The sequence below is a fragment of the Osmerus eperlanus genome, chromosome 13 (genome assembly GCF_963692335.1).
Source record: "Osmerus eperlanus chromosome 13, fOsmEpe2.1, whole genome shotgun sequence".
Lineage (NCBI taxonomy): Eukaryota > Metazoa > Chordata > Actinopteri > Osmeriformes > Osmeridae > Osmerus > Osmerus eperlanus.
Window position 1 is genome coordinate 14,225,619 of NC_085030.1, and position 18,159 is coordinate 14,243,777.

The 18,159-nt window shown below is 50.5% G+C and overlaps 2 protein-coding genes across 2 annotated transcripts in view; one reads left to right on the top strand and one right to left on the bottom strand.

Moving 5' to 3' along the window:
* The first annotated feature begins 754 nt into the window (after window positions 1-754).
* On the top strand, window positions 755-5,220 carry LOC134032418 (F-box/LRR-repeat protein 21-like). Its single transcript, XM_062476390.1, has 5 exons — window positions 755-832; window positions 1,237-1,624; window positions 2,292-2,414; window positions 2,879-3,050; window positions 3,355-5,220. Exons 2-5 carry the CDS (start codon window positions 1,238-1,240, stop codon window positions 3,996-3,998), a joined length of 1,326 nt encoding a protein of 441 aa, XP_062332374.1. The 5' UTR covers window positions 755-832; window position 1,237; the 3' UTR covers window positions 3,999-5,220.
* Window positions 5,049-18,159, bottom strand: part of LOC134032883 (phospholipid-transporting ATPase VD-like) — a 15,967-nt gene continuing 2,856 nt past the window's right edge. The window contains 13 exon segments of the mRNA XM_062476939.1: window positions 5,049-6,828; window positions 10,151-10,338; window positions 10,597-10,701; window positions 10,891-10,971; window positions 11,095-11,295; window positions 11,791-11,916; window positions 12,348-12,424; window positions 12,576-12,840; window positions 14,887-15,071; window positions 15,599-15,655; window positions 15,658-15,724; window positions 15,847-15,950; window positions 16,197-16,713. Of these exon segments, the coding sequence (XP_062332923.1) occupies window positions 6,651-6,828; window positions 10,151-10,338; window positions 10,597-10,701; window positions 10,891-10,971; window positions 11,095-11,295; window positions 11,791-11,916; window positions 12,348-12,424; window positions 12,576-12,840; window positions 14,887-15,071; window positions 15,599-15,655; window positions 15,658-15,724; window positions 15,847-15,950; window positions 16,197-16,713 (2,151 nt within the window). The 3' untranslated portion in view covers window positions 5,049-6,650.

Genomic DNA, 18,159 nt, shown 5'->3' on the forward strand with positions numbered 1-18,159 from the left:
GAAATGAAGCGACAGCAAAAACTCTCCGCACTCCATCAAATTCCAGCAGCTGCTTTCTTGACTTTTTCTAGATCTGTGTGTTTGGTCACCCAGTATTGAAAATTTTTCGTTGTAGTTTAAAGCTATTTTGCTCCTTTTTCTGTAAAATTGCTCAAATAAGGGATTTGCATTATTTACATCCTGGTGCGATTACATGACATGCACATTGCACACACACACATACACATACTTGTGACACACGCACTACTGCTCTTAAGTTTCATGGTTCAGCTTGACACACTGACCTAATTTTCAGCAGCACGTGAACTTCTACTTGAGCTCTGAACCAGTGGGCGCGTTTCAGTCCAATAACCATTTGGTACTGATCGAATCGTACCCTGCAAACTTAAACTGATCCTATAAATCCTATATACTATAAATAGAACTATAAAGTAATTGAATGCCATTCGGATAAACTGGTATTGTTCATGTCGCTTTTATTAGGCTGAAAACGAATACATACTCTACTTATTTTTTATGTAGGCCCGATTTCATCTTAACTAGCATGTTACAAATGTATTTGAAATCTCATCTTTCTGGTTATTAACTTGCTTTTGCACTTATGTCTGGACAAACTCACTTGCATTGCAGTCAGTCACACATTTTTCCTAAGCTTACAATAAACGTCCTCACGGTGGTGCGCGCGCAGCATGATGTTGTAATACCGACAACAGAGCAGGTTATTACGCGAGCTCCTAGCCGGTGTCAACAGTCATACCGCGATGCCTTCACCGCAGCAGCTCAGAGAAGGGACAACATTGTGGGTTTTACAGTCAAAGTAAAGCAAATTCAAGTGAGTCAATTTAACTTACTTTTTGTGAAACATTTTATTTTCAGCGAACAACAGGTTTGCGATCATAGATATTGCCTACAACAACTTCTGTCGTCGTTTTATTTAATTGTTTGTGTCTTCGCAATCTGTATGTCTCTAGCCTACTATATCAACATTTTAAGGGATCTCATTTCCATTAAACACAGTCTGAGGACTGTGTAAAATAATCGCTCGAGGCTGTAAAGCTAGCGAATGTACATTTCCCTCAGAAGAGGATTTATCATCTCCTTTCTAAACTGCGTTGACTACTAACGTCTATACTCCTAATTTAGAAGTAGGATTTAAACATTTAATGACGTTTAGGAGAACAGGTGAGGTGTGTGTTCGTGGCTCAGACCTGCTTCTGACCACTGCGTTTCTCACAGGATGAAGCGTGGAATTGTGGCAAAAGTGCAGCCATTCCCCAGGTCTGCAAGGTGCGCTAATAGGCGTAGGAGGGGAGTGTTGAGCCAGGCTCCAGACCCCCCCCTCCTCCTGCAGCACCACCAGCCGTTCAGGTCGATGGAGGGCTGGGGAAACCTGCCCCATCACGTGGTACTGGAGATCTTCCGGTACCTTCCTGTGATGGACAGGGCCAGGGTGTCGTCTGTGTGCAGGCGCTGGAACGAGGTGTTCCACATCCCAGAGCTGTGGAGGAGGTTTGAGTTTGAGCTGAACCAGCCGGCCACGTCCTGCCTGCGGCCCACCCACCCAGACCTCATCCAGCAGATCATCAAGAAACACACTCAGCACTTGCAGTATGTCAGCTTCAAGGTAAAGAAGCCAATTCCTCTCCCTCTCCTTCTCCTCCGTCTCCCCCCCCCTCCCCTCCTCCCCTCCTCCCCCATGTTAACAGTCACCAGCCAGCCTGTAAGCCCCGGGGTGAGCGGAGGTGTGAACCAGCTCCTCCCTCCCTCCCTCCCTCCCCCTCCCTCCCTCCCTCCCTCCCTCCCCCTCCCTCCCTCCCTCCCTCCCTCCCTCCCTCCCTCCCTCCCTCCCTCCCTCCCTCCCCCTCCCTCCCTCCCTCCCTCCCTCCCTCCCTCCCTCCCTCCCTCCCTCCCCCTCCCTCCCTCCCTCCCTCCCTCCCTCCCAGGACAGAGTGTGACCTCCTTAAGGACCAGCCATCTGCTGTAGGAAGACGCGGCTCCTCTGATGGCTTTAACAACCAGATACTTAGATCCCTCAGACACCCGCTGAGCTGTGTTTGATTCATAGCTCCAGTACGTCTGGGACTTGACTGGTGTCATTGCACCAGTGTGTGACAGAGAGTGGAAATAGTGTTGGAACCAGGTTTGTTTGAGGTGCCATTGTCTGTGCAGGCGAATATAGTGCGCCTATCATAGTTTCTGTTGTAAGGTATTAATTTCCCTCTTTTGTATTCCTTCCAATCCCTTGTTCCCTCTCTGGTCCCTTGTTCTGCTCTCTCTTTCTCCTTCTCCAGGTGGACAGCTGTACACAGTCAGCTGAGGCAGCCTGTGACATCCTCTCCAAGCTGGTGAACTGCACCATTAAGACCTTGAGGCTGATCTCCACCGCCAGGCCCAGCTTCATGGACGTCTCCCAGGTAAGACGGTGTTAGCACACGCACACACACTGCAGACGCCCAGACCTACACAGGCACACGTAACAGATGCACACACACACACACACACACACACACACACACACAAGTAACAGACGTTCACACACCCGCACTAAATTCAACAGCCTCTCTCTCACCCTGACACACACACGATGACACATGCCTAATCAACACGTGGTGCCAGAGCCTACGCACATCTAAGAGTCCTGCAGCCGGCCCTGTCTGGAGGATTACATACATAACCCTGGGGTCAGCCACAGGTCACCCCGGCAACACTAGTCAACAACAACAACATTATATCAGTCAAACAAGCGTAATGATGATATTTGATTCACAACGATTCTGCTGGGACTGCCATCAAATGTCACCAGTGGTGGGAATGACACACGTACACAAATATGGCGTCCTGTTCGTAACGGAAGCCCCCGCTCCTCTCCTCTCCGCAGTCCCACTTTGCGTCTGCGTTGACGGTGGTGTTCGTCAACTCCAAGTCGCTGTGCTCCATCAAGATGGACGACACCCCTGTGGACGACCCGTCCCTGAAGGTCCTGGTGGCCAACAACAGCGCCACCCTGAGGCTGCTGAAGATGAGCAGCTGTCCGCATGTGTCGCCTGCAGGTGAGACCACACACACCCACTCATACAGACACTGTACCGATGCATGAAACATACGAATCTTGTACGCACAGTATGAGAAATACACTCGTGTTGGAGTGTATCACAGAGAGAGAATGGCAAGGAGGTCGGAGATTCTTGATAAATGTATTGTTATCACGAAGCGGAACCTCCATTGTTGATAGATGATGCCTCCAATCATGAAGAAGGCTGTATCCATGTCGTAGTCTGATCGTGAACTTCAGACAGCCGCTGTCCGTTTGAGAAGTCCACCCGGTCACGGTGCAGTTCTCTATCCTACCAGCAGGGGTGCTGTGTGTAGCGGACCACTGCCATGGCCTCAGGGAGCTGGCTCTGAACTACCACCTGCTGAGCGACCAGCTCCTATTGGCCCTGTCCTCGGAGAAGCACGTGCGCCTGGAGCACCTGCGCATCGATGTGGCGACCGAGAGCCCCGCCCAAGTGCAGTTCCACGCCGTCAAGAGCAGCAGCTGGGAGGCGCTGGTCCGCCACTCGCCCACAGTCAACATCGTCATGTACTTCTACCTCCATGAGGACCTGTTCCATCCCTTCTTCCAGGACCAGACCCCCGTCACCCACCTGTACTTCGCCCGGGCGGTCAGTAAAGAGATGCTGGGGCGCATCGGCCTCCACTGCCCCCGCCTGGTGGAGCTGGTGGTGTGCGCCAACGGGCTGGAGCCCCTGGACGCGGAGCTGATCCAGATCGGGCGGCGCTGCACCTCCCTGACCGCCGTGGGCCTGGGGGAGTGCCAGGTGACCTGCAGCGGCTTCGTGGAGTTTGTGAGGATCTGTGGGCGGAGGCTGACCCAGCTGTCCATCATGGAGGAGGTTCTGATCCCGGACGGGGGATACAGCGTGGAGCAGGTCCACGCGGAGGTGTCCAGCCATCTGGGACGCACGTGGTTCCCTGATATGATGCCTACCTGGTAGAGGGGGTGGGGGTGTCCCTCAGCACGTGGCACGTGTTCCGGGGGGAGAGAGAGACAGAGAGACAGAGGGACACAGAGAGAGAGGGACACAGAGAGAGAGGGACACAGAGAGAGAGGGACAGAGAGAGAGAGAGAGAGAGAGGGACACATAGAGAGAGAGAGAGAGGGACACAGAGAGAGAGGGACACAGAGAGAGAGAGAGAGAGAGAGAGAGAGAGAGAGAGAGAGAGAGAGAGAGAGAGAGAGAGAGAGAGAGAGAGAGAGAGAGAGAGAGAGAGAGAGAGAGAGAGACTTGAACACTTTGACACATAAGAAGAGAACTGGAACCTCTTTGTGTTAAACCCTTGTTCCTTGTGTTCTCAGTGTTTGAATGTACAGGGATATTGTGACGTTGTTGTTTTGTGGAATCTTAGCTCATGGTCACTAAGGAGTCTGTTATTGGAGAATGCCAGTCATCTTCCCAGTCATCCATTTTGGAATCCTCCATGGAGCTAGCCAGGAATCCCCAGTCTGTCCACACCAGACAGACGAGTGTGTGTCTGTGTGTGTCTGTTGCTGTGGTTGGTGTAGTGATTCAATGTAGGTCGACTCACAAGAGAATCCTGGGGTTAACTGATCGTCCTACGGTTGAAAAGCTGCTTTTGTAACTGTCTGGTTGGAGAACCAGACAGCAGGGTGACAGTTGGCTGAAATTGTAGTAACTGACTCAAGCCACATTTGCATATGTCTGTTCTTGTTCATTCTGTCAGTGTGGATAGACATGGATGTGTGTGTAGTAGAGGCATTTTTATATTTCTCTGTTTAAAAGGGGAGTCTTACTGCTAAATATCTAATATTTAGGTGAAGACTTTATTGATAAACTTTTTTATCAAATGGGACATTTGCATTTTGTGCAAAGTGGTTCCAGTTGATGCCAGCTGGCCCATAAAGAGCCATCTATTATAATTAGAACCATATTAAAATAATATTACTAATAGTTAATAAGAATACAAATAAAATTATCTGGGCCTTCAGTGTCCAATACTGCTGAATGTATGTTTTCATTTAGAGAAATTTGCACATTTGTTTTTATTGAAAAGACAACATCAAACTTTGTATGCTACTTATTAAAACTATTTGATGAGAAAAAACATATATTTAATTGATAGGTTCATACCACTCATGTATATGGACGATATTTGCTTTCAAAATCAGACTGATAATAAATGTTTTAAATCCACGTGCGATGCCTGAATGTATTTGTCTCGATAATTTATGGTATGTCAGGGTATTATTGTATGCTTATTTACCTAAATCATTTTGCATTTATTTTCTGTGTAGATATTTACAAACGATTTCATCAGGATTTAACTTAGAGCAGAATGACATTGTCTCTCAGATGACCTTGTTGCAGTTCCTCCTGTTGACACTAGAGGGAAGTAACGTTCTAAAATGTCGTGTTACATAAACAGACACCATAACGAGGAAGGCCAAGACACCACATCTCAACCAGAACTCCATTTAAGTGGCTTTAGACAAGGACACACACACAAGCACATTCTTTTCTTTTTTTCTGTTGGTCATGAATATGCACCTTTATCTTTCAGCATTTGTATTTAATAATTCCACGATTTATTGAGATGATGTGCTGAGGTATATCCTGTGTCCTAGTATGGGATTACAGAGCAAACATAATATACCAAAAAAAAAGAACAAAAAAAAGGATTATTGAACTATTCAAATATCATAATGTTGCATTGAATCATTGTATATTCTATATACTCAAAAATATGATTTAATTCAACATTCTCACGCCCAGCCTTATACGAAAAGTATAAGAGAGTATTTCTAGTTCAATACGGCAGCTTTATACGGAACAGATTTGGATGTGATGATGAGCTGATAATCACACCTGGTGCCTGGTGGCAACCTGAAGTGTGTCACGATCAGACAGGCGACCGAGGAGCAGGAACGCCTCACTTCAGAGACCAAGATGCGATGGGGCTATTTGGAGCATACATCTATGGAGCAGATCACACTCAGGTGTGTGTGTGTAGGGGTGGTGTGTGTGAGTAGGTGTGCGTGTGTGAGGTTTTTAAATGAACTGTGCGTTGTTCCGGAAAAAGTGCTTGGTTTTTGGAGGGGCGGGGAGTGTGACTGATTGGGTTACCACTGTGTTCTAAAAACCCATCAGTGAAGTAACAGGCTTATGGGTTCACTATGGAGGCTTGTTACAAGGAGGAAGAGGGTGGAAAAAGAGAGAGAGAGAGAGAGATGTGTGTGAGAAAAGAGAGAGAAGAAGAAGAAGAGAATAAACACCCTCTGAACTCTTAAATGGTCTTGACCGAAAGAGAAAGATGATAGATAAAAATAAATACGAACAAACTCTTAAAACACAATACGAACGCACCCTGGGCAGATACTGTGGGTATCTGTCACACAATGTCCAGAGTGGCACAGCAATAATAAATACGAGTCATCTTCAATCTCAGTTTCTTTCTCCCCCCTTGAGAGAGTGGGCCCTCAGTGCTGGAAGGGGTTATAAAAAGCTCTGTATGATGACGATGACTGGGATGCCACTTTCCTGTGATGTCACTTCCTGTGATGTCACTTCCTGTGATGTCATAGTGGGTAACCAAGGGATTGGGTGGGAAGCTAGAAGGGATGGGAGGGCTCACGGGTGAGAGGGGGTGAGGCAGCATGGACGGGACCCGCTGTTCCCCCTGAGCTGCTGTACCCCCTCCACTCCTTGATCCACTGGTGCCTGATGGGGGGGGGGCAGGCGGTCGAGATGCCGCGCCCGCGCCAGGGGGGAGGGGGCGACGGTGTTCCTCAGCACATGGAACGTGTACCTGTGGGAGAGAGAGAGAGAGAGAGAGAGAGAGAGAGAGAGAGAGAGAGAGAGAGAGAGAGAGAGAGAGAGAGAGAGAGAGAGAGAGAGAGAGAGAAAATAGAGAGACAGAGAGAGACAGAGAGACAGAAATAGAGAGACAGAGAGAAAGAGAGAGAGAGACAGAGAGAGAGAAAAAAGAGAGAGCGACAGAGAGCGACAGAGAGAGACAGAGAATGAAAGGGTGTTGATGGTGAAGGGGAAAGTAGGCCAGAGAAAAATCTACGTCTCTTTGATGTGAATCAGAGCGTTGTGAGCTCTCGTTCAGGAGCTTCACACTCTGAGAGGAACTCTGAACTGCTGCTAGGTGACCTTCATCCTCCTCCTACTCTTCATCATCCTCATTCTCCTTACATCCTCATCATCCTCTTCACCATCCTCATCCTCTACCTTGTGTTCTGCCCTCCTCATGTATAGGAGGTCCAATACCGACATGGTACATATATCAAAACAAATACTGCTGATAGCAAATAGTCCCGATATCTGACTGATTCAATGCTGCCGTGGACTCTAATGTGGCCCACATGCTTCTACCATCAGGCCAATTAGAGTTGGGATGTATGGTATGTTGATTAAGGACAAGCTTTATCGAAAGATACAATCGATAACCAATCAACATTCAATCAAGTCAGCCATCCAACTATCAACCAACCAATTAACCAGTCAGCACTGCTCAAATGAACCAGCTGATGAGAATGCGTGCTGTGCAGAGTGTGTGCTGTGTAGAGTGCGTGCTGTGTAGAGTGTGTGCTGTGTAGAGTGTGTGCTGTGTAGAGTGCTCTGTAGAGTGTGTGCTGTGTAGAGTGCTGTGTAGAGTGTGTGCTGTGTAGAGTGTGTGCTGTGTAGAGTGTGTGCTGTGTAGAGTGCGTGCTGTGTAGAGTGTGTGCTGTGTAGAGTGTGTGCTGTGTAGAGTGCTGTGTAGAGTGCGTGCTGTGTAGAGTGCGTGCTGTGTAGAGTGTGTGCTGTGTAGAGTGCGTGCTGTGTAGAGTGTGTGCTGTGTAGAGTGTGTGCTGTGCAGAGTGTGTGCTGTGTAGAGTGTGTGCTGTGCAGAGTGTGTGCTGTGTAGAGTGCGTGCTGTGCAGAGTGTGTGCTGTGTAGAGTGCGTGCTGTGTAGAGTGTGTGCTGTGTAGAGTGTGTGCTGTGTAGAGTGTGTGCTGTGTAGAGTGCGTGCTGTGCAGAGTGTGTGCTGTGTAGAGTGCGTGCTGTGTAGAGTGCGTGCTGTGTAGAGTGCGTGCTGTGCAGAGTGTGTGCTGTGTAGAGTGTGTGCTGTGTAGAGTGTGTGCTGTGTAGAGTGTGTGCTGTGCAGAGTGCGTGCTGTGCAGAGTGCGTGCTGTGTAGAGTGTGTGCTGTGTAGAGTGTGTGCTGTGTAGAGTGTGTGCTGTGTAGAGTGTGTGCTGTGCAGAGTGTGTGCTGTGTAGAGTGTGTGCTGTGTAGAGTGTGTGCTGTGTAGAGTGTGTGCTGTGTAGAGTGCGTGCTGTGCAGAGTGTGTGCTGTGCAGAGTGTGTGCTGTGTAGAGTGTGTGCTGTGCAGAGTGTGTGCTGTGCAGAGTGTGTGCTGTGTAGAGTGCGTGCTGTGCAGAGTGTGTGCTGTGTAGAGTGTGTGCTGTGTAGAGTGTGTGCTGTGTAGAGTGCGTGCTGTGCAGAGTGTGTGCTGTGTAGAGTGTGTGCTGTGCAGAGTGTGTGCTGTGTAGAGTGTGTGCTGTGTAGAGTGTGTGCTGTGCAGAGTGTGTGCTGTGCAGAGTGTGTGCTGTGCAGAGTGTGTGCTATGCAGAGTGTGTGCTGTGTAGAGTGCTGTGTAGAGTGTGTGCTGTGTAGAGTGTGTGCTGTGCAGAGTGTGTGCTGTGTAGAGGGTGTGCTGTGTAGAGTGCTGTGTAGAGTGTGTGCTGTGTAGAGTGTGTGCTGTGCAGAGTGTGTGCTGTGTAGAGTGTGTGCTGTGTAGAGTGTGTGCTGTGCAGAGTGTGTGCTGTGTAGAGGGTGTGCTGTGCAGAGTGTGTGCTGTGCAGAGTGTGTGCTGTGCAGAGTGTGTGCTGTGTAGAGGGTGTGCTGTGCAGAGTGTGTGCTGTGTAGAGGGTGTGCTGTGCAGAGTGTGTGCTGTGTAGAGTGTGTGCTGTGTAGAGTGTGTGCTGTGTAGAGTGTGTGCTGTGTAGAGTGTGTGCTGTGCAGAGTGTGTGCTGTGTAGAGTGTGTGCTGTGTAGAGTGTGTGCTGTGTAGAGTGCTGTGCAGAGTGTGTGCTGTGTAGAGTGTGTGCTGTGCAGAGTGTGTGCTGTGTAGAGTGTGTGCTGTGTAGAGTGCGTGCTGTGCAGAGTGTGTGCTGTGCAGAGTGTGTGCTGTGTAGAGTGTGTGCTGTGTAGAGTGTGTGCTGTGCAGAGTGTGTGCTGTGTAGAGTGTGTGCTGTGTAGAGTGCGTGCTGTGCAGAGTGTGTGCTGTGCAGAGTGTGTGCTGTACAGAGTGTGTGCTGTGTAGAGTGCTGTGTAGAGTGTGTGCTGTGTAGAGTGAGTGCTGTGCAGAGTGTGTGCTGTGCAGAGTGTGTGCTGTGCAGAGTGTGTGCTGTGCAGAGTGTGTGCTGTGTAGAGTGTGTGCTGTGTAGAGTGCGTGCTGTGTAGAGTGTGTGCTGTGTAGAGTGCTGTGTAGAGTGTGTGCTGTGTAGAGTGTGTGCTGTGTAGAGTGTGTGCTGTGCAGAGTGTGTGCTGTGTAGAGTGTGTGCTGTGCAGAGTGTGTGCTGTGCAGAGGGTGGCGGTCCTACCCGAGCCCAGCGAGACTCGTTACAAATGTAGGAATGATGGTCAGGATGGGTGAGGTTTGGTCATGTCGGGCTAGCCTACTGCACCTGATGATTCAACTTCTTTTCGAGTAAAAATATGGCATAAAACCGATGGACCAACTGTCTGCGTGTGAAACTCAGTGCTCCAGCTTGGAGTCTGACTCGGGTCAGCTTCCAAAAAAACGGAATGTCAGTCAGGTTCTAGTCAGATTCTAGTCAGGCTTGGTCGCTGCTCTCTCGGACTTACATTTAGTCATTTTAGCAGATGCTCTTATCCAGAGCGACTTACAGTAAGTAAAGGGACATTCCCCCTGAGGCAAGTAGGGTGAAGTGCCTTGCCCAAGGACACAACGTCATTTTGGCACAGCCTGGAATCGAACCAGCGACCTTCTGATTACTAGCCGGATTCCCTCACCGCTCAGCCACCTGACTCCCTCACCTGACTTGAGTCGTGTTTCGGACAAGAACATGCATCCCGAGCCGCAGGCTGAAGGTGCGTCCTACCTGGGCAGCAGAGCCACTACGGTGGAGAGGAGGCAGACCAGGTAGAGAGGAGGCAGACCAGGTAGAACACAGGGTCGGCCATCCGCTCCTGGAACAGCCAGTAAGGGTCGGAGGGAGGGTTGCAGCTCACACACAGGGCGCTGTAGACCAGGGTCATGCTGAAGTACAGGACCACACTGCCCGTCATGACCACCCAGTGGACCAGCGTCTGAGGAACAAAACATAGGCCTTTAACTGCACAACACACACACACACAATCATGTAGAAACAGAGGGAAGGGGAAACAGAGTGAGAAAGAGAGAGAGTGAGCCGTTTGCAAGAGCACACAGACCGTAATAAACAGTAAATGTTTGAATGTAATTCAGGTCATCACTTCACGCTATGATAACGTGAGCATAATCCAAGTGAATGAAGTTAGAACCAGTTGGAGATCCAGCACCAGGGCGGTAAGTGATGGGAATCTCACCCAGCTGTTTATCTCTATAGCGAGGTGCAGGAGAATGGTGAACAGCGACGTCGTGTTCATGGGGATCCCGAAGGTGAAGAGGTCGACGTCTGTGCCTTCGTATGTCTGCAAGACAGAAAAATCCTGCTGGGTCATGACCCTAATCCTCCCTCTGGCTGTGAGAGAGTTAATGACAGACGTGGCTACAACTGTAATGTAGTATTGTTTGCTGCAATCGCTGTTTTTTTTACGCGTATTTGACTACTAACATCTATAAACATGTATGTAGAAGCTCAGTGTTTGGCTCAGTCTTACCCAGTATGGGATATAGAAGCACACTAGGCTCTGGTAGAAGGCATCTAACATAGTGATCCAGAACTTCGAACGTTTAAATTCCTACGAAAGCAAGAAGGAACATCAACACGGACACACTAGGACGTCACTGCACTTAAGTGTAGTTCTTCAACAAAACAACACTTTTATGTGTTGAAGTTCAAGCCCACGACGACTCACACTGACCCCCGACCCCTGACCACTCCGGTAAAGTTCCGGAAGCCCCAGCAGCGTTTCCATGGGGACGTCTCTGTCCATGATCCCGAACATGATGGGCGGAGTGGAGGTGAAGAAGAGGTTGAAGAAGATCAGCATCCAGTAGTCCGTCATGGCTGTGCCGGAGAACCCGCAGTAGAACTGATACCAGAACAGCAGGTTCACGTAAGCCTGAAGGAGAACTAGAGACTGAGAACACATGCAGGTGGAACGTTGCACCTGAGAGCCCATTTGTTTATTGGTTGGTATCGTGAGGCGTTGGGAGGTTAGGTAGAACTGAGGGGTTTCCCTGACGATCCTCACCAGGGGTGATCCCTCATCAAGCTGTCTGAGGGGGAAACCCCCCCCCCAAAATGCACCACCTCCACTGCAAGGTCACCCAGACGGCACTTACATTTAGCAGACGCTCTTATCCAGAGCGACTTACAGTAAGTACAGGGATATTCCCCCCGAGGCAAGTAGGGTGAAGTGCCTTGCCCAAGGACACAACGTCATTTGCATGGCTGGGAATCTAACCAGCAACCTTCCGATTAATAGCCCCATTCCCTAACCGCTCAACCATCTGACCCCACTTGATCATGTTTTATCTACCAAAGGGGAACCCTAGAGGGCGAAAAAAATTCTAACCCCCCACCCTCCTCTCCCGTGTCCACCAATGGTCCTCACCACGTTCTTATAGAAGAAGTAGATGACCATGTTGGCCAGTCGGGAGTAGCACCAGTGACCGTGGACAAGGAGCAGCTTCTTCAGGTGTTTGAATCTGGAGATGGCAAAGTCACTGGCCATAACCGCCTGGGGAGAACACAGAGCACACACAACCATCAGACACACGCAGCCCAGGGACTCAGGATCAGTTCCTACACGCTTCCCCACAGATCCACATACATGTGACCTGAAAAACAACCTATTTACATGGACTAGCGTACGATAGAGCAGTGGTTCCCAACCCTGCTCCCTCAGGGCACCCCTGTCCGGCATGTTTTAGATGTTTCCCTGCTCCAACATACCTGATTCAAATGAATGGTCTTTAGCAGGCTTCTGCAGAGCTGGATAACGACCCAATCATTTGAATCAGGTGTGTTGGAGCAGGGAAACATCTAAAACAGGTAGGACAGGGGGTCCCTGAGGACCAGGGTTGGGAACCACTGCAGTAGAGTACATATCCCCAATGTGAACTGTGACGGTGAGGTGAGACTGAGAGCGTCTTCTTGCACGGCACACACCTGCATGCCCTCCTGTCCAGAGATGCCGACGCCCACGTCAGCTGCCTGGATCATGTTCACATCGTTGGCACCGTCGCCTGACGTCACAGAGGACGTGCGCGAGGAGAGAATACATCAGAAGTTACAGACCACAGTCCACAGATAATAACGCTTGTTAAAAAAAGAGGTTGCTTGCATTGTTTTGCGTTGCATGGTTTACAACACGACAGACATTCGCTTTAAGCCCACCTATGGCGAGGGTCATGACCTTCAGCTTCTCCCTCACGACCTTGACCACGCGGCCCTTCTGCAGGGGCGTGGCGCGGCAGCACAGGACGGAGCGACAGCGCCTCGCCAGTTCCAGGAACCGGGCCTGCAGGTCCGACTCCAGCGCCATGGCCAGGGTGGGCCCATCGATCACCAGGCTGATGGTAGGGGCCCTAGATCCAGGTGGGCCCTGGTCGTACCTCTTCACTTCCTCCAGGGTGGAATCCAGGATGGACGCACACGTCAACTGGACAACACAGAGGGACATGGGGAAACGGACCCAGATTAAACATGAAACTACATGGATGTTCTGGAAGGTTCTCTCTCAGGGGCAATGGAAGAACAATTTTTTTGTAGAGGCCGTTTTGGTTCTAAGAGTGTGGAGGTTGTTTGAGAGGGTTAGTCAGTCGGTTTGCCACCACCGCCTCTCACCCCTGGGACCCAACAGAGATGCAGCCCTGGTAGATTCAAGTTCAAAATTCAAGTTTATTGCCATTTGGAACAAGTACAGGTTCAGGTACATTAGAAGTCTTTGGTCCTGCATCTCTTGACAATCCCCAGCCACCTATCAAAACCTCATAAAATCATTTAAACCTGTAACAACAATTTCTAACCTACGTTAGCCACTGTACAAGATATAGAAGAATGTAAAAAAGTGAAAACTACTGAGTAATTCATCGAACAACTGAGAATACCCCGAAACTAATAATAACAAATAACAAAAACTAACAATAATGTACATGGAAGTAGAGTAAACTGACTGTGCTGTCAGTTGGGTGAGAAGATTCATGGTGTGTGTGATCCCTGACCAGTTCCAATTACCAGAGTCCGGTCTCGTCCAATCGGATTAATCATTTTTGCCTGTGGGTGACTGGAGAACCAGAGTCCTTCGGAGTGGTGTGTGTGTGTGTGTGTGTGGGGGGGGGTGGTGTCCATTGGGCGACAAATATTGAGGTCATATTCAGTTTTTATCTCATCCATCGCCTCCATTCTGAACTTCATTGAGTTTGGAGAATGAGGATGTTATGTAACAGTGACAGTCTGCACATAATTCTGTATCGGGAGTACAAATAGTTAATTAAAAATGTTCTTACTCCTCGTCTCCACCTTCATAAAGGAGGGGAAATGTTACCTGGGAGGGTTGAATGTGATAACTGTTATCACAACCTCTGTGTGTGTGTGTGTCTGTGTGTGTGTGTATGTGTGTATGTGTGTGTTGCAGCTCTAATGGGATCTCTAACCTGTTCTAGATTGTATAGGGGGTACCACAGCTCATCCATCAGCCCAGCCCCATCCCTGCCTCAGCTAGAGCCCCCAGACTGGGCCTCCACTCATGAGGGCTCCCCTCACATCAACCTCATCCACACACAGCCCAGGGGGGTCATTCTGTTCTATTTAGAGCAGGGAATGATTAGCCAGTCAGGAGGTTGTGAAGGAGCCCCTTCCTCCTCCTCCTCCTCCTCCCCCTCCCCTCCCCCTTCCTCCTCCCCTTCCTCCTCCTCCCCCTCCCCCTCCTCCTCCCCCTCCTTCTCCCCCTCCCCCTCCCCTTTCCTCCTCCCCTTCCTCCTCCTCCCCCTCCCCCTCCTCCTCCTCCCCCTCTCCTTCTCCCCCTCCCCCTCCCCTCCCCCTTCCTCCTCCCCTTCCTCCTCCTCCCCCTCCCCCTCCTCCTCCCCCTCCTTCTCCCCCCTCCCCCCCTCTCCCCTCCCATCCCCTCTTCCTCCCCTCCCCCTCCCCCTCCCTCTCTCCCCTCCCCCTCCCCCCCTCCCATCTCCTCCTCCTCGCTCCGCCACAGAGCACCCTGGGATCTCTAATGACCAGAGAGGAGCAGAGCTCACTTCTGGCATGCTACCTACGTCACCCAGAGATGGGAAATGTGAGGACCTGACCTTTTACTCAGATGTAAATGTAGTTAGAGCTTTGGGCACTCAAATCAGGCAAAGGGAGAGAGAGAGAGAGAGAGAGAGAGAGAGAGAGAGAGAGAGAGAGAGAGAGAGAGAGAGAGAGAGAGAGAGAGAGAGAGAGAGAGAGATGAGAGATGAGAGAGAGAGAGAGCGACGGAAAGAGAGAGAGCGAAGAGTTGTTTCCTTGGAAAGGAGGAAAATAGAAAACAGACTGAAAGGAAACTAATCCTTACCTGGGTCTGAAATAAAAATACATGGTCCCCCCCCACCCCTGATGACTCACCACCACAGAGCTCTGACCTGGTTCTCTGCTCCGTACCTTGTAACAGTTGCCCTGAACAACAGTGTCAACATGCGTCGGGCCCTAAACAACCTTCCTTGTCCTCCCCTACCTTGCTGCTGGTTCTCATGTTGAACACCAGGTCCCCGTCATCCAGCAGCCTGCAGGCGTATGCGATGTTGACTGCCGTCTCGGCCTTGTCGCCCGTGAGCACCCACAGCTGGATCCCCGCCTCTCGGAGAGCAGCGATGGTGTCAGGGGCGCTCTCCTGCAGACGGTCCTCAACGCCTGTGGCGCCTGGCCGACGAGGAGAGGAGGAGAGGAAGGGAGGAGGAGAGGAAGGGAGGAGGAGAGGAGGTGTGGAGGAGGTGTGGAGGAGAGGAGGAGAGGAAGGGAGGAGGAGAGGAGGAAGAGAGGAGAGGTGTGGAGGAGAGGAGGAGATGAGGAGAGGAAGGGAGGAGGATAGGAGGTGTGGAGGAGAGGAAGGGAGGAGGAGAGGAGGGGAGGAGGAAAGGAAGAGAGGAAGAGAGGAGGAGAGGTGTGGAGGAGAGGAGGAGAGGAGGAGAGGAAGGGAGGGAGGAGAGGAAGAGAAGAGGAGGAGAGGAGGAGAGGAGAGGAAGGGAGGAGAGGAAGAGAGGAGGAAAGGAAGAGAGGAAGGAGTCAGGTGCTGTGGGGTTTACTTGAAGGATAGCATCTCCTACATAGCAGGGTGAAGTCCGAACCAGGTTGGTCTCTCCTACCTAACAAGGTGAGGTTGATCTCTCCTACCTAACAAGGTGAGGTTGATCTCTCCTACCTAACAAGGTGAGGTTGATCTCTCCTACCTAACAAGGTGAGGTTGGTCTCCAGATGGATTGCCGTGTCACTGCGTAGCTGTTCCGGTTGTCCATGGCAGCATTGGCCTCCTGCCTCCACAACCTCCAGTCCTCATAGGCCTTCTCACTCAACACCTTCACAAATCAACAGATGGGAACACTGTTTAACGAACGACCGAATAAATTAATCAGTTAATTAATTAATGCATTGATTATATGGATGACTGGAGGAATAAATGAATGCATTAAATAAGCACCTTCTTGGTGCAACAGAGGGTCCTTAGACCCTGTCTGGCGTACAAGTCTAGATGTTTCTGAGTGACGGCAGCAATGGCCTTCTGCTTCTCTTCAAATCTATGCTCTGGGGAGAACGGTTTGAAAACCATGGCTATTACGCAATACTGTTAACATTCCTCACATTGTTGTCATCATGGCTCCCTTTAGAAAGAGACACTAGCCACACTGGGTGTCCTCTAAACAAACAAACAAACAGATGTTGATTAAGGTCAGTTATTCTCTCTCCTCTGGTGTGTGTTAGACCACACAGTGTCATGCAGGTGTGTGTGTGTGTGTGAAGGTAAGTCCTGACGCCGGGTCTGCCCCTCACCTGCGGCTGAGGTAGCCAGGAGCTCCATGATGGCAAAGTCTGCCCCTTTAGTATACAGGACCACCTCCCCAGAGACAGGATGCCGCACCAGGACCGACATCCTCCTCCTGCTGGGGTCAAAGGTCAAAGTGTCCAGCACCTGGAAGGTCAGCTCCTCCCCCCAGGGCAGCCGTACGGTCACTCTGTCCGGCCCGCGACCCAGCAGGGTGAAGCCGTAGGCCTGGGCAGCGCGGACCAGCGCTGCCTCGTCAGGGCTCTCCGCCTCGTAACAGAGCCCAGGATGGAGGTTCCCCGACGGGCCAGCCGTCGCGTCAGCCCCTGAGCTGCTGCTGGTGGGGGTGGAGGGGCTGGGAGTGGGGGGGTCTTCCTCCAGGACGTCGAGGTCGCAGAGGGGGGTGGAGCGGGTCTTGTTCGGCATGGGCTGCCAGGAGGCCAGGGTGTGTCGTAGCGAGGCCACCCTCCCAAACAGGTACTCCAGAGGGTTCCTGGAGAGGGATGTGCTGAGGGCGACACTCACCTGGGGATGACAAGATAATCCTTTATTTGTCCCGCAGTGGAGAAATTGCAGTTTGCAACAGCTGCAGGGTACAGAACAGCACTCAGAGTACAAACAGGGTACGACAGGTGAGAGTACAACTCAGATTACGACAGGTGAGAGAAGGAAGTTCCTCCTTCAGGTTATTTATTGATTCATTGATGGTTTGTTTGTGGCTTTCGGGATGAAAGTCCGTTTTTACAAACACAGACTAATACCACTTGTAGTCTGGTGAGATCTTCTTTGTTCTGTCTGAATCTGTGTCCTGGAACACAGTCCTGCCAGTTTGGATCTGATGACCTTCCAACCAACCAACCTCACTCATCCAACGGTATTGGCTGGTTCTCACTCTGCCCTGTCGTGACCCTCCATTAGCTGATGGGAGAACGCCCCGGTCAGCAGAAACACTCAGGGTCATCACATTAATAACAGCAGACCTCATTACCCTGTGAAGCTCCCCTACCTGCATGCACAGTGGATAATGCAGACAGGAGACCAAGACATCGTGGGATCTTCAAGAGCAATTACAGAAATGAGCCCCAAACACTGATAGAGGAGAGGCGCCCTGCGCTGGATGCAGAGCACGTAGTGAGCCAGGCAAGGAGAGCTGCCTATTAAATCTCTGCTACAGCAGCTGCTGGTAGCTGGATGTCTCTTTTCTACCTTCTGTGGCAGACTTGTGGCTCTGGAGTAGGGTTGGACTACAGGAGCAGGGTTGGTCTATAGGAGCAGGGCTGGTCTATAGGAGTAGGGCTGGTCTATAGGAGTAAGGCTGGAGTATAGGATTAAGGGGTGGTCTATAGGAGCATGGTTGGTCTATAGGAGTAGGGCTGGTCTATAGGAGTAAGGCTGGAGTATAGGATTAAGGGGTGGTCTATAGGAGCATGGTTGGTCTATAGGAGTAGGGCTGGTCTATAGGAGTAAGGCTGGAGTATAGGATTAAGGGGTGGTCTATAGGAGCATGGTTGGTCTATAGGAATAGAGGTGGACTACAGGAGTAGCCTCTCTGTGTCACCAACCAAGTTTTCCTGGGAGTCTTTCCATGTCTTCTTTGAGAGTTTTAGGTTTGCTTTACGTGCAGTACTATGGCATCTTTGAAGCCCTGTGTGACATGACAAGGGCTATACAAATACAATTTGATTGGAACTGACTATGAATGTAGGGGTGGATTACAGGAATAAGGGTGGATAATTGGAACAGAAGAATGTAAACTGTCAGAGCAAAGATAAAGAGGTGCAGTTTCTGTGTTAAATCGGATTACAATTCGGCGGCTTCAACGCCTTTTCTGAAATCAGAGCAGGTGACTTTGACGGATGAACAGAGATAGAAGACAACCCCTTTCTTCTCTTCCTTTCTTCCCACTCTTTCTCCTCTGCCTTCCCTCCTTCATCCTGCCAGGTCAGGGTCACAGCCGATCTGGAGATGCTC